Raw genomic sequence first — 16,085 nt, 5'->3', positions numbered from 1 at the left:
GACCTCAGATACTTCCTGGCTATGTTGACCCTGGAGAAGTCACCTAACCTGTTTGCCTCCGTTTCTTTAACTGTTAAATGGGAATGGAAATACCTCCAAGGTTTTGAGGATCAAATGGGATAATATCTGCACTGCACAGTGCCTGGCACATAGTAGGTGCTTAATAAAGGCTTGTCCCCTTCCCCCCCCATCCCTCCTCATAGAGAAATGGTCTAGCTCTGGGTTTAAATGCACCTGCGGTTTGGAGGAGTCACGTGCTTGTGAATTGCTCGGATGTGAATTTCTCTGATTCATTCACGCATCTGCGGCTCAGCGGGAGAGCAATGACGGTTGGACCGGACGATCACTAAGGTCCCTGGCAGCCCTCAGAGCCTATTTATTTGTTGAGCTCCTGCTACGTGCCATGCTGCTTCTCAAAAGGCTGCAGAGGGAGCCTCCGACCGGGTCCTTGCCCCTTCTAGGCCAGGTGGACAGCTGGTCCTCCGCGAGGAGACAGGGCCACCGGGAGAGTCCTCGGGGTCAGCTCTGCCCCGGGGAGGAGGGGAGGCGAGGCCCCCGGCCGCACCCCTCCTCCTACCCCGGCGCGCCCGCCCCCCACTCGGCTGCCGGAGCTCCTGGCCAGCGAGGATGCGAGGTGCCCAAGCTCCATCCCCACATGTCCGCCGCCGCCGCCGCCGCCCGGCTCATCCCCAGCCAGCGCAGTCCCTGGAGCAGAGCCCTGGAGCAGGGCCGGTTGTGCAATCCCTAGTTATCTTAGGGGCAAGCTCCACCCTAGGGCTTTCCTTTCCGAGCCCGAGTCAGAGTGACTCACCGTTCTGCACCAGAGGAAACCGGAGCAGCCGGGGGGCCGGAGCCGGAGCCGGAGCCGGAGCCGGAGCCGGAGCCCAGACCTCGCCTGCCCGCCCTGCCCTGCCCGGCTTCGATGGCGTCTCCAGGGTGAGTGCTGCTCCTGAGCTCCCAGCTCATCCTCCTCTGTCTAACCGTCTCTGATGCCTGCATCTGGACGGCCAGGGACCTCCCAGCCTAGCCAGGGCCCCGCGGAGGAGGGCCGCACTGGCTCCGGGAGACACTTTGGCCTGACTTTCCAGTTGAAGGGAATCTAATCCTAGTGGAAATTTCTGAGCTCACAGCTCAGGAGGCCTGAATAGCCGGTTTCTTTAACTGTTTCCTTGCTGGGTGGACGCTAAAAGGCAGAGCTGCTCCCAGGGCTCAGCTCTTGAACATGGGCCTGGCCCAAGTGCTTAGCCTTCCCCCACACACCTTTGTCCTCCGCCCCGAGGGAGAGCCAGAACCTAACCACTGGTGCGTCTCAGTCACCTCTGACCTTTGAGACATAGCCTGTACATTCGGGTCCAGTCACTGAAGGGGGGGGGGAGGAGGGGGAGACAACAAAAACAGTCATCTGAAGGGAGCTCGGAAGCCTGCTGGCGTTCAGAAGCCCGGGGCTATATATTACTCTTGGGAGGAGTGCTTGGGAATCTCTTCAGGGATAGCTCCTGGCCTGTGGGAGCAAACGGGCCTGCTTCCTTCCAGACTGCCCTAGGTTCTTGGGCCAGACTCCTGGTCCTGCAATCAGACAAGGTCTGTTTTTCTAGGCTCCAGGGAGAGGGAAGCCTTATGGCTAGTAACTGACAGGAAGAACCCTTGGACTGGCAGGGCATCTAGAGGGCCCGAGTTCCACGCTGGATTGTCCAGCAGTGTGTGGTCCTGGGGAAGTGTGTGGTCCTTCACTTCTCCTGTCACTTCAGTGTGTGATCTTGGGCAAGTTAGGGCATCATCTCTGGGCCTCATTTTCCCCTTCTGATAATCATTTCCATTCCTTCTAAGCTCTAGAGCAGGGATCCTGTGGTGTCTGGGCTCCCAGTAAATTCTAACTCTGTTTGAGTCTAGTACCTCTCCACTCCCACCCCCCAGCAACACAAAGCACACACACACACACACACACACACACACACACACACAAACACACTGACCCATACATTTGGGCAAACTGTTTCATTGAGTAATATAAGGTTAGTCATATAGCTAAGGGAAAGAATCCTAAGCCAGATGAGGCTGACTGCAGAGACCCCATTTTCAGTGCTGACCCACTCTAAGAGCTAGGGTGGAGGTGCTGTTGGTAGGGGAATCATGAGAGGCTTAGGGGAGGGAGGGAGTAGGAACTATCCCCCTGGCTAGCTCCTTCTGGGAGAAGTCTTGAGTTCTTAGAGGTTCAGTGATCTTCCAAGGATCTGAAGAGGAATTTAGCTATGAAAACTACCCAAAGAGCCTGGAGAACCCCACTGCCATTCTTGTGACTCAAGCTAATTCTGCTTTTTTCTGCTGTTCTTAGCATTTATTGGCATTTCTCCTAATAGAATATCACCTGTTTGTGGGCATTTACAAAGCTGCTTCACTTTGAAAGCAGGTGGTCCATACATTACCATTACCATTTCACAGATGGGGAAAACAGGTTCAGAAAAGTTCCAATACCTCTAGGGTCACATAGCTAGTCATTAGTAGGTTTTTGAACCCAGTCCTTCCACTTCCAGGGCCAGCATTCAGTCCCCTATGCCCCGGTGCCTCTGCAGATTAGAGGTAGGGTCTTTGAGAATGTCTGGGTCTAGCCTTCTTAACTTTTTGTGTATCATGGAACCCTTTGGCATTCTGGCATAACCTATAGACCCACCTTCTAAGAAGAAGGCCTTTAAAGGCACAAAATAAATCAGATTACAAAGGAAACCAATTATATTGAAATACAGTTATCAAAATGGTGTTTACAATCCCTGCCTTAGGCCAACTCTCCCATCTTTGCTGCTTAAGGAATTAGAAGCCTAGAGAAATTGAGTAACTGATGACTAAAGCCATGTGGCTCCTTCGTCAAATTGTTTATATGTGTGTCATTTCAAAGACTGTTATGGCTATAAGGGACTTTGGACATCATCTTACCCAACAACTCCACAGCCCCATTTTATAGATGAGTAAGCCAAGGTTGGGCGATTTATCCAAAATCACATAGTAAACTAGGAGCTGGGATTCAAGCTTGGGCCTCTTCCTTCCCACCCAGAGATTTTCCCATAGTTATCTATTCACTTGTAAGTTACTTGAAGATGGGGACAAGGCAGTATAGCTATCTACATAACAGCCAATTACAGGGCTACTCAGCACTTAACAAAACACTGGGAGTCTGGGGTGGCTAGGTGGTGAACTGAGTAGAGCACTGGCCCTGGAGTCAGGAGGACCTGAGTTCAAATCCAGCCTCAGACACTTAACACAAATACTAGCCATGTGACCTTGGGCAAGTCACTCAACCCCAATTGCCCTCCAAAAAGCAAAAAAAAAAAAAGGCTGGGAATTTATGAAGTCAGCAGCATACAAATGGGGAAGTCCCCCAAGTGCATCCTTGAGTTCCAGGTTCTATAGCACAGGTGCACCCCAGCCCCTGTGATCCAGGCTTCAGAGGAAGAGAGTGAGACAGGGTGAGGGCCTAGCAGGGCAGTAGGGCAGGGCAAGGCAGGGCAGGGCAGGGAGCTTCTTTCCTGTCCTGGTTCTGGAATAAGTCCAGGATTTCCTGAGAATGTGGGAGAGGGAGCCTGCATGGCAGGGCCCTAGTCCAGGCCTATGCAATGCAGTGACCCGCTCTCCCCTATAGGTCTGCCAGATGCATCAAAAGCCAGGCTCCTCTGCCATGGAGAAGCCGACAATTCAACAAACTCTTATTATAGAAAGCCCCTATTATGTACCAGGCATAGTGCCAGTGCTGGAGATATAAAGTCCCCTTCCCTCCCCCCCAAACCAGTTCCTGTCCTCAAAGAGCTTATATTCCACTGGGAGGAGGAAGGGATTAGTTATAGTGTACAGAGATAAGTCCAAGGTAATTTAAGGAGGGAGAGAGAATTAACATGTAGGGAGAACAAGAGAGCTTGGTAGGAAAAGGTGAGTTTTAAAGGAATGTAAGGATCTGAAAGGAGATAGGAAATGAAATATAGCGGGAGAAGGGAAGATGGAGCCAGAGATGGAGGCTGGAAAAAAGATCATGGAGGGCTTGAAATGCCAGGCTGAAGAGCTTGTTGTATTTTATCCCAGATTAGATCTTATCCAAGACCTGCTAGAGTTGATTGGACATTCAGGAGAGGGAAGCATCTAAAATACAGTCAGGGTTTCAAAGCTAGGGAGCTTGGAGGATGTCAATGCCCTCCATAGCAGTAAGGACCTTTGGGGCACCATAGTGGATAGAGCACTGGCCCTGGAATCAGGAGGACCTGAGTTCAAAACCAGCCCCAGACACTTACTAGCCATGTGACCCTGGGCAAGTCACTTAACCCTAACTACCTCAAAAGAAGAAAACAAAAATAGAAAAAAGAAGGAAGAAAGAAGGACCTTTGCGGAAGAGATGGAGTGAGGGTAGGGTAGAGAGCAGATGATTGGACTTGTAAATGAGTAGAGTAGCCCAGTTTTTAAAGTTTTATGTGCTTACTATAATTAATTGTAGCTAGCATTTAGAAATCATTTTAAGATTTGCAAAGACCTTTACAAATGTTATCTCCCTTGAGCCTCACAACAACCCTGAGACCTGGGAGACAGGTGCTATTATTACCCCCCTTTTATAGATGAAACCCAGGTAGGCAGAGATTAAGTGATGTGTCCAGGATCAGACAGCTAGTAAGTGTCTGAGGCTGGATTTGAAATCGGGTCTTCCTGACTCCAGACCTATTGCTCTTATCTATTGCCCCACCTACCGGCCTGTTATGTGCTGAGTTCAGAGGATATATCCTAATGGATGATTTTCCAAAGGAGGAGAGAAGAGATTGAAGCCTGATTTGGAGCTGGTCACCATGTTCCTACTACCATGTCTACTGGGTGTTCCCAGTAGAAGGGAGGTGGGGTTTTAGGAGGATGCTACTCATTGAGCCCAAAGACTAAGAAATGCTGAGGACCAGATGCTACCTAGACTGCCAGCAGTAAAGGAACGAGCCCCTCTAGAACCTGGCTTTCTCCCCTGTAGGAGCTGCAGCTTATGGGAATCCCTTGGTCTGGATTGGTAAGCATCTGTCCTGTGTTGGCCTCTCTAGTGACACAGAGTTTAAGGCAAGTCCCTGCCTTCTAGGGACTTTGAATATATTTGGAAAGACCATGAATATAGCAATTCAAAAAGTTCAATTATGTCAGGAAGAGGTAGGGATTGTACTTGTGATTTCATTAATTTGGGGAACTCCCAGGTAAGGAGAAGTCCTCTCCCAAAGGTGGATGACAGCTCATCTGTAATAAAGAGTCTTCAAAAATAGTTGCCTAAAGTACAGAGAGGTTAGGTGACCTGGTCAGGGTCAGTTTATGTCAGGGGTAGGACTGACCCACCCCCCAGGCTTCCCAGGTTCAAGGCCAGCACCCCTATATACTACATCCTGCTGAAAGATAAACAACAAATAGTCCTAGCAAGGTCATAAAGTGGTGTGCAGGTTAGTTGCTAAAGGGATATTACAGGCCAAAGTGCTAAAGTCACTGAGAAGAAGGGGAGGTTAATCAATCAACATTTATTGAGTGCCTACTATGTGCCAGGCACTGTAGACTGTACCTAGTAACCTCGGAAGCCAGAGGAGGATTTTCATAGAATCACAGAAACTCTCTTGGTTGGCAAAGACCTCAAGGCCATCTCCTACAACCTAGATCTGAACCAGACTCCCCTCCATGATATATCCCCAATGAGGGTTCATCAATCTGCCTTCACTGGAATACCTCCAGTGATGGGAATCTCACTCTATCTGTAGAAGCCCTTCATCTTTGATGGCTCTAATTATTAAAAAAGTTTTTCCTGACATCAAGCCTAAATCTTTCCCCCTACAACTTGCAACTCATTGTTCTGCCCCATGGGGCCAAGCCAAAGTCTAATTGATTTCATTTTATTTATCTTTTTTGGGAGGCAATTGGGGTTGAGTGGCTTGCCCAGGAGCAAATGGCTAATAAATGTCTGAGGCCAGATTTAAACTCAGGTGACTTCTGGCCCAGTGCGCTATCCACAATGACACCCAGCTACCCCCTTTTTAAATTTTTTTTGTTTTTCTAATCACTATTCCAAGAACTCCCAAATATTTGAAGGCAGCTATCATAATTCTTCCCCACACCCCCCGCCCCCCCAGTCTATTCTTTTTAGTTTTTTTTTAATTCAGTGATATATTTTGCTTGGACATAACCTACTTTCCAAGACATCCTCTTACAAAGTACAGTGTTTATGAACAGACGTGGTGTGAAAGAAACGGGACCATAATGACATACATTGTGACAACAGCAATGCAAATGAAAAGATCTCTAAAAAATACTCCGACTCTGAGTAAGTGAAAAATTAATAATGGCCCTGGAGAAGAGATGATGTCATATATCTCCCTCCTTTCTGAAGAAAGGTGAGGAACCCAGAGGAAATAATGTCTATTTTATCAGATTGTCAGTGTAGAGATGATTTTCTTTGTCTTTTAATAAGGGAGGGTGATATGGTAGGACCTGTGCTTTAGGAAGGTCACTTTAGAGGCTGAATGTGGATACTTTGGAGAGAGGGTTAGGGTTAGGGTTAGACTGGAGGTCGGCAGACCCACCCCTCAGGCAACGACAATAGTCCAGGAGTGAGGTGTTTGGGACCTTCACCCGGGTGGTGGCAGGGCCAGAGAAGAGAAGGGAGTGTATTCAAGAGATGCTACAAAGGCGAAATTGACAGGCCTTGGCACCCACCATATTGGATATTGGGGGTAAGAGATAAAAGGAAGTGTTTGGGGCAAAGATAATGAATTCCATTTTGGACATGTTGATTTTAAGATGTTTATGGCACATCCAATTCGAGGTGTCTAATAGAGATGCAAGACTGGAGGTCAGGAGAGAGGTTAAGGCTGGGCAAGTAGATCTGAGAACCATCAGCTTAGAGTTGAAAATTTAATCCATGGGAGTTGATGAGATCACCAAGAGAAATGGTATAGAGGGAAAAGAGAAAAGGGTCCAGGAAAGAACCAAACAAGCATTTATTAAGTGCTTACTGTATACCAGGCTCTGTGTTAAGCGCTAGAGATACAAAGAAAGACAAAGAACAGTTCCTGCCTTCAAGAAGCTTACATTCTGGTAGAGGAGACAATAAGTAACTAGGAACATACAGGATACATACAGAGCAGATGGGAAGATGAGCTGAAAGGGGAGGCTTTGGTTGCTAGGTCAACCAAATACCCCTTGCAAGATGAGCTTTGGATTAAGGTTTGATAGAAGCCAGAGAAACCAAAGATTGAAGGTCATCTTCCAAGGGTCAGAGCATTCTAGGGATGAGGGCAAGCCATGGCAAAAGCACAAAGATAGGAAGGGAATGTGAAATCAAGGGATTTAATGTAAGCCCCTGTAGCTAGACCATAAAATGTGTGGAGGGGAGAGTCAAATGTTGAGAAAATGGGAAAAGTAGAAAGGGTCTAGTTCATGAAGAATTAAATGTTGAAAAAATGACTTTTTTTTTAATCTTAGAGGTAATAGGGGCTACCTGAGCTCATTGAGCAAAGGAGGGATGTGATTCAGACCTGTGTGTTAGAAAAATCCCCTTTGCCACTGAGTGGAGGATGGATTGCTGTGGAAAGAGATTTGAGGCCAGTTAGGCTGGCAAGGGAGACCAACGAATCCAGGTGAGAGATGATGAGGGTTAGGGTTCTGTATGTAGGGAGATGCTGTGAAGACAGAAGAGACTTGGCAAAGGAATGGGTATGGGGTGATAGATGAGAGGGAGCAGTTAGGCATAACACTGTGGTTAGGCTGAGTGATTGTGGTGACCTCAATAATAAGGGGGCAGGAGGGAATCATAAATTGTTTGGGGTATCTGGAGGTGGAATGTCCAAGAGGCTGTGAAAACATGTGACTTTAGCTCAGGAGAGAGACTGGAGCTGGATATATAGATACACGCACATATACACATATATGTATGTCTATGTATGTATGCATATGTGTAAGTCATCTTCACAGAGATGGTAAGAGAGCCCTTGGAAACAAATGGATCACCAAATGAGCTCCTAGAGCTTAAGTACAAGATGAGGGCTCAAATGAGAAAATATATGAGAAATTCTTTGCAAACCTTTCAGCACTGTATGGTAGTCATTATTGTTTCATAGAATTCAGTCTCTGTTTTTTGGTAATATAATTTTTTTTTTAAAAAACCCACATGAGGGGCAGCTAGGTGGCACAGTGAATAGAGCACAGGCCCTGGAGTCAGGAGGACCTGAATTCAAATCCGGCCTCAGACACAACACAAAAACTAACCGTGTGACCTTGGGCAAGTCACTTAACCCAAAATGCCCTGCCTTCCCCTCTCCAAAAAGCAAAAAAACCCAAAAAACCCCACATGACACATCCTTGTCCTCTCTACCTCCCACCCACCCCCACTCCCCTCCAATCAAAAACTATCAACAAAAAGAAGGGCTGTATCCCCACCTTTGATGGTGTGTTTCATTATTTGGCCAGGGTTTTGTTGCCTTTTCAAATTGACTATATTTATACCTTGTTGGCACCATTGTGTATATTGCTTCCTAAATTTGTTCTTCTCCCATCCCCCATGCCTATAAGTGGTCTTCCTGGTGATCTGAAGCCCTTCATCACCCTGCTTCTCTTCCTCTGAGTACTCCCTCTCTAGCTTATCAATGTCTTTTCTAAAATGGAATGTTCAGATATGGTCTGACTAGGGTAGGATGTAATGGAATTCTCCCTTGTCTCATTTTGAACATTCCACTCTCAAGGTAGCCAAGGGGAGCATTAGCTTTTGGGGTCTGCCATGGCATATTGTGGCTTTGTTCTGAATTTACTTTTTTATTTTGGTCTTCAATGTTGGGTAGGATTTGGACTAGCAGAGAGGAGCAGGCTGGATATGGGGTGATGGGAAGAGATATCGTACCCAGCACAAGAGGAAGGGCATGTTCAAGAGATGCCAAGTAGACCAGTTTGATGGGAGCTTGAGATCTGGGCAGCTAAGCAGTTGGTGTAGGTTGGGGCCATATTACAGAAGCCCCGGAGTGCCAGGCTAATAACAAATCTGGATTTTATCTTCTAGGAAACAGAAAATTGTTTAGAATTTTAAAGCAGGAGAATGATGTAATGAAAGGAGCTTTTTTGTTTGCTTTGGGAGACAAGTCTGTCTTCAGGATATATTTCAGAGACAGCTAGGTAGCTCCATGGATAAAGTGTTAGGTATAGAGTCAGGAAGACCTGAGTTCAAATCCAGCTCTTCAAGACTCTTGCTAGCAGGGTGACCCTGGGCAAGTCGCTTAACTTCTATTTACCTCAGTTTCCTTATCCCCAAAATGGAGATAATAACAGCATCTACCAGGAAGGGTTGTTATGAGGATTAAATGAGACAATAATTGTAAATGGCTTAGCGCTGGGCCTGAGGCATAGTAGCTGTTATGTAAATGTTAGCGATTAATAGTGTCCTAGGATCATAGATTTAGAACCATGTCATCTGGTCTAGTCTCATTTTATGGATAAGGAAACTGAGGCCCAGAGAGTCTAGAATTTAAGATTATAGCTAAAAGGGACCTAAGGCTTCATCATTTAATCTGGGAATTTTTAACCTAGGGTTCATGAACTTTTTTGTAAATGTATTTCAACATAATTGTTTTCCTCTGCAATCAGTTCTATGTATTTTGTATTTTCTAATAAGAAAACACAATTCTGAGAAGGAGCCCTTAGGCTTCACCTGACTACCCAAGGGGTCCAGGACACAAAATGGTTAAACCCATTCATTTTCTAGTTGAAGAATCTGGGGCTTGGAAGAGTTGGGTGACCTCCCCCAAGGTCATGCCTTCCTTCATGTCCCCACCCCTGACTTCCGGCCTGACCTTCCAAGTCATGGTTCTGGACAGTCCACCGGAAGTCTGCCTGACGCTGAACAAGCTCCGTGACCCTGAGCAAATCACTGAAAAGTGTACAGGTCTCAATTTTCCCATCTGTAAAGTGGGACTAGTAACATCTGTCCCACCTGCGGCACAGAGTTGTACTTCTCCACGAATCTGCAAAGGCTAGTGCTGCTGCCTTCAGTTCCTCTTTTGTATTATGGGAGGATTAAGCATTTTTCCTGTGTGGGCCCCAGCTGTACCCCTTGAACTTCTGGTTGAGATCCTACTGACTTCATTGTCCCCTCCCCCACCAACTGGGCTCATGGCCAACTGATTTCTTTCTCTTTTCCTCTCTCCAGCTTTTGACATAGACTCTCTAGAGAGGTTGTCTTTGGATTCAAATACCATGAACAGTCTGTTCTTCCTCCTGTTTTTTTTCCTGGTTTGTCCAACAGACTTTACCTCCCACTTTCAAATTAGATGTGGGTGGTAAGAGGTTAAGACATCAGGAGAAGCCAGGACAGAGAGTTAATCTAGATAAGATATTTTTCACCTGGGGTCTACTAAGGTCATTGGATAGATTTCTGGAGGCACATGACCTTTGGAGGGGGGAGGGGTGGAGAATGACAACTTTATTTTCGCTCATTTCTAATTGAAAATTTAGCATTCTCTCTGATTAGTTAAAAACATGATTCTGAGAAGGGGGTGCTGCATGGGCTTCATCAACCATGGGCTGGAGGCGGGGATGTCTGTGACACAGAGAAAGGTTAAAAAGTCCTGGTCTAGGAAGAAGGAGATCTGAATAATCAATGCCTTCAGTCAGGTGGAGCAAAGTTAGAAAAGTTAGTGAAGGCAATGGAAGCAGGGAGAAATATATGGGCTGAGAAATCCAGGCATATAACAAGGTCCAAAGTCTGGGAGGTCAAGTCAGGCAGGGATGAGAAACCAGACCAGAAGATGAGGGAACTAAGAGTCAGGGACCAATGGTTTCTGATTAGCTTTGTGGTTCCTATCTCCGCCCCCGCCCTAGCTTCCCCCTTCACCTGTTTATACCCCCCATCCATCTGGTTCTTCTCCCTCCACCTTCTACCAGCCTTTGACACCACTTCCCTTGACAATATCTGTCAATCAATTAGTAAGTACTTATTAAGTCCCTACTCTGTGCCAGGCATTAAGCCAAGTACTAAAAATATAAATCCCAAAGTGAGTCAGCCTTTGCCCTCTAGGGGCTCATTTTCAGTTTGAATAGAGTTACTTCCTGTCCACAGATAAGTAAATGCAGGAGATATACAAAATAAAATCACAGAGGTGGAGGAGAGGGGAGTAGACGGCAAGGAGTGAGAAGAGCAAAATAATAACACCTGGGGGAATGGAAGACTTCTCATAGAAAGTGGCAGAGGGCAGGCATTCCAGGAATGGGGAGCAGTGTGTACAAAGGTATGGAGGTGGGAGATGACTGTTGTCTCCTCAGAACAATTAGAGCAGTTTGGCCAGGAGCAGAGTGCAAGGGGAGAAGTAATGTGTAATTAGCCAGCAAAGGCAGTCTGGAGCCAGATTGTGATGGGCTTTAATTGCGAAACGGAGGAGTTTGTATTTTAATTCTAGGAGCCAAAAGGTGACATGGACAGACCTGTACTTTAGGAATATCAATTTGGCAGCTATACAGAGGATGAATCCCCATTCAGGGATTTATAATGCATGTTTGCATGTCAAAACCGATCCTACTGATTTCCATTAGACATTTAGAAATAGTTAAGAACTCACTTTTATATCTCTGAGCCTCCTCATATGATGACAGTTTCTTTTTTGTTTTTTGGAGGAGCGATTGGGGTTAAGTGATTTGCTCAAGGTCACATGGCTAGTTGTGTGTGTGTGTGTGTGTGTGTGTGTGTGTGTGTGTGTGTGTGTGGTGTCTGAGGCCGTATTTGAACTCAGGTCCTCCTGACTCCAGGGCCAGTGCTGTATTCACTGCACCACCTAGCCTCCCCGAAAATTTGTTGATGTACCAAATCAACAAGCATCATTAAGTGCCTACTATGTTCCAGGGACCATGCTAAGTTCTGGCATACAAAGAAAGGGAAACAAAATAAAACAAAATCAAAAATAAAAATGGTGGAACAGGGAAGATAACATGCTAACAACTACATATAAATGATAGAGTGATAAATTGGAGGTAATCACAGGAAGCATTAAGGGGGATTGGGAAAAGGCTTTGTGTAGAAGGAAGTGGAGAGAGAATTTCAGGCATGGGGGGATGGCGATGGAAAGTGCAGGAGTTACAAGGAGATAGAGGGGAATCAGGTGGGAGACCAACACTTCTGGTGTTTAGAAACTCAGATGTCAGGCTGGTCTGGAGGCATTTCTTCCACCAGAGCAAGAAGGTATCATGTCTCTGGAAAGGACAATCTAGCCCAATGGAGACTTTTTGCTGGGGGGGTGTATCAGCAAGCACCCCAGCGTCCCCAGGGTGGCTGCCAACACAGGTTCTTAGATCTGTTTTGTTAAAGAAAAGCAACTCAAAATGGGTTAACAAGCTTACTTTAATCAGTCAAATATATATCGTTTACCTAGTTCAGGGGAAAAATGATCAGTACCCCAAACTTCAGAGTATACAGACAGAATTACCAAGACGGAGAAACAGATCAAGTAGACAGGTTTTCAAACTGTCCAACCATTACATCCATACCAAATCAACATCTGGGTTTTTCAAAGCTGGGGGACTCTCAACAACAGCTTCCCAGAGTCTCATCTGATCAAATCACAGAACACTTCTCAAAGTGAGCCCCAAAGCAAAGCCTCACATCAGGGATTATATAGCCTTCTCCCGGGTCAGAGAATGTAACCACCCTCTTGACCCACTGCCCAATCACACAGCATCAAGGTGTGGGCATTCCTGAAAACAAAGCCTCCTGCCACAGGCTCCATGTGACCACATTCAGCCTATTAGGAGGCAGAGTATATTTTCAAATCAAGGAAGGTTCTCAGAGTCTCTTAAGCCAATCAAAGGGCCTAGGGGCAGGGAAGATCTTCAAATTTGCATTTCCATTACAGGGGAACTAGACATTCCTCCAGGCAGAGTTAGACTGCACCTGTCCATTCAACAAGCCTTCAGGCTCCATCAGGACCACTCTACTTAGAAGGTGGAAGGATGTCACTCTTAGAAGCCCAGGATCATGAGACTAAAAGATCAGAGAACATGTAATCAATAGAACCTCTTTATTTTATTCATGAAGAAATCAAAGTGAAGTCATTTGTCTAAAGTCTTATACATAGCAAGTAGCAAAGCCAGGATTCAAACCCACATCCTTTGACTCCTGATCCAGTGTTCTTCTCTATTTCTCTATTGTGGCATATGGCTAAGGTAGCAAAGGAAGTTGTCTATCACACAATCTTCATGGTGGGGGGAGGGGCAGGGGAGATAGGAAAGTTCTTTGAATTTAACTGGATCAAATAAGAGAATATTCGTAAAGTGATTAGCACCAGTACCTGGCATACCATAGATGCTTAATAAATATTTATTCCTGGGGCTGCTAGGTGGCCCCAGTGAATACAGCACCAGCCCTGGAGTCAGGAGGACCTGAGTTCGAATCCAGCCTCAGACACTTGCTCACACTTACTAGCCATGTGGCCTTGGGCGAGTCACATTACCCCAATTGCCTTGCCTTTCCCCCTCAAAAAAAAAAAAAGAATCCTAGAAATAATCTTGTTGTTCAGTCCTATCTGACTCTCCATGACCCCATTTGGGGTTTTCTTGACTGGAGTGGTTTGCCATTTCCTTCTCCAGCTCATTTTACAGATTAGGAAACTGAGGCAAACAGGGTGAAGTGACTTGCCCAGAGTCACACAGCTAGTGAGTGTCTGAGATCACATTTGAACTCAGGTCTTATGACTCCAGGCCCAGAGCTCTATGCACTATGGTGCCACTTAGCTGCCCTCCCTCATTTTACTCATGAGCAAACTAAGGTGCCCAAGGTGACACCACTAGGTAGTCAGGCAATTACCCAATAAACATTTATTAAGCACCTACTATGTTCCAGGCATTGTGCAAATACAAATACAAAAAAATCCCTGCCCCCAAGGAGCTTACAGTCTAATAGGAAAAACACAAAAGGAGGCAGACAGAGGGAGGGTGGGCAGGCTTAGGGAAGGTAATAGAGGTACATGATGTACATGAAAGTACTTAGTGATGGAAAAAGGTCCCAAGTAGTACAGCTAGGTGAGGAATGAGACGTTCCAGCTGAGGTGTTGGGAGTTCATGGCTCCACCCTCCAGTAAAAGGGACCAAGGGTGGTGAGGAGGTGAGGACCCAGCCAAGGACAGGGAACCCTCAAGTGTAGCCCTTTGACCTAATTAGGGCCACACTTGAGGACCTAAAGGGCCACACGTGGATTCAAGGAGGCTGAAGGTTCCCCACCCCAGCCCAAGGCTGATGGAATCATGAGGATCAGACAATATTTGAAGCCAGGGACCAAATAAGGGTCACAAAGAGTTGGACCACAGCTGAAAACAACTGAACAACACCACCATACAACTCTGTAGTTTCAGAGGAGAGTTCTGAATTGGCAATAAAAGTTTCCAGTTTTAATGAAATTAGGGGTCTGGTCCCCAAAACCCTGGGATATAGAGGCAGTAGGACATTTAAACAGAGGCAGGAAGACCTGGGTTGGAATCTTGCTATGTGATTCTAGGCAAGTCTCTTAATTCCTTGGGCAGCTCCCTAGGATTTATCTGCTAATAGACGGCTGTCATCTGTGTTGGAAAAGGGACGTTCCACACTGGGCATTCCTTACCAAATTGGAGTCCCTTCTCATAGTATCCTTTGTGTCTCTGGGTACCTGGGAAATAGAGTGAATTAAGAGTCTATCATTACTTTACCAAAGGATTCACAGTAGGACTTCACTGAATAGTAAACTCCTGGCAAATTCACAGATTTATATGAAACCTGCCCAGTGCTTGGCACCATACCTGGTACAGAGTAAGTGCTTAATAAAAGCCTGTTGGCTTACTGACCAACCACACGTTGGTCAGTATTTTGCTTATAATGTTATGGATGATTTGGTTTACTTTGTTTGGGATTATCAGCACCCCTGCCCCTTTCTGTTAGTATGAATAATTGAGAGTGGTAACTTGACCTATAAATGCCCTTGCCGATAGAATACCTTGGGAAAGTTAGAGTTGTTGATCAGCTTGGCATAAAAATTCTATCATAGGGGTGGCTAGGTGGTACACTGAATAGAGTACTGGCCCTGGAGTCAGGAGGACCTGAGTTCAAATCTGGCCTCAGACACTTAACACTTACTAGCCATCTGACCTTGGGCAAGTCACTTAACCCCAATTGTCCTACCTTCCCCCCTCCAAAAAAACAAAGAAACAAAACAAAAAAAACCTTCTATCATATATTTCTCTGGTGATACCTTCATGGTAATAATAACTAGAGTGTATAAAGTTTGTAAAGTGCTTTCTATGTGTTAACTCAATTGATCCTCACAAAAACCCTGTGAAGCAGGTGCCGCATTTTTACAGATGAGGCCTTAAGAGATAAAATCTTCCAGAGTCTGACCAGAGTCTTCCAACTAGTGTCAGCTACTATCGAAGTAGGATTTGAATCGGGTCTTCCTGACACTTCAGTCCAAGGCTCTAACCACTGTACCATCTGGCTACCTCCTGGTCTTCAAAGTTCCTCATGGTCATATGATCACGCCCACCATGTACTTCTCCACTGCTCACTGTGTGTGTGATGTTGATTTTAGGTTCTTCAAAGAATGTTGTGTTCCATGTTTCCTAGTCAGAGGACAACATTGGTAGAATACTGGTATTTAAAAAGATGGGCCTTTAATTCCAGGACTCTCATGGGATCATTTACCAAAGAGGTATCAAACCTGTAGTATAGCAGGGGCCAGCAAAACTCCAGAATATAATTGAGAAATGTTTAACAAAATAAGTAAAAATGTAACACAACACAGATAATGTCAATTTATAGTTTTCTAAACTAATACTCAGCCCACAGGCATCAAAGTTTATTTGAGTTTGACACCACTGAAAGAACTTTGCAGTTTCCCAAAGTTGTTTAACATTGGGTCCAACACACTATCCATTTGTACACCCTGTCCATTCTTAATGTTGAAGAAAAAAAAATCCTAACAGGATGACACAAGCCTACTAGAGATTACCTTTATTAATTTATCATTATTCTAGGCCCAAGTCACTTTTAGTTGACAGAAACAGAGAGAGAGAGAGAGAGAGAGAGAGAGAGAGAGAGAGAGAGAGAGA

General features: G+C 45.7%; 1 protein-coding gene across 1 annotated transcript in view; it reads left to right on the top strand.

The window, feature by feature from the left end:
- The first annotated feature begins 312 nt into the window (after window positions 1–312).
- URGCP (upregulator of cell proliferation) overlaps window positions 313–16,085 on the top strand; it is a 44,871-nt gene continuing 29,098 nt past the window's right edge. Inside the window, 3 exon segments of the mRNA XM_069087564.1 lie at window positions 313–638; window positions 641–906; window positions 909–936. Coding sequence (XP_068943665.1) covers window positions 404–638; window positions 641–906; window positions 909–936 — 529 coding nt within the window. The 5' untranslated portion in view covers window positions 313–403.

The sequence above is a fragment of the Petaurus breviceps genome, unplaced genomic scaffold (genome assembly GCF_028583685.1).
Source record: "Petaurus breviceps papuanus isolate PSGF00001 unplaced genomic scaffold, PetGlider_PUasm1.0 182, whole genome shotgun sequence".
Lineage (NCBI taxonomy): Eukaryota > Metazoa > Chordata > Mammalia > Diprotodontia > Petauridae > Petaurus > Petaurus breviceps.
The sequence above is the reverse complement of the archived record's forward strand: the minus strand, read 5'-3'. Positions and strand labels throughout refer to the sequence as shown.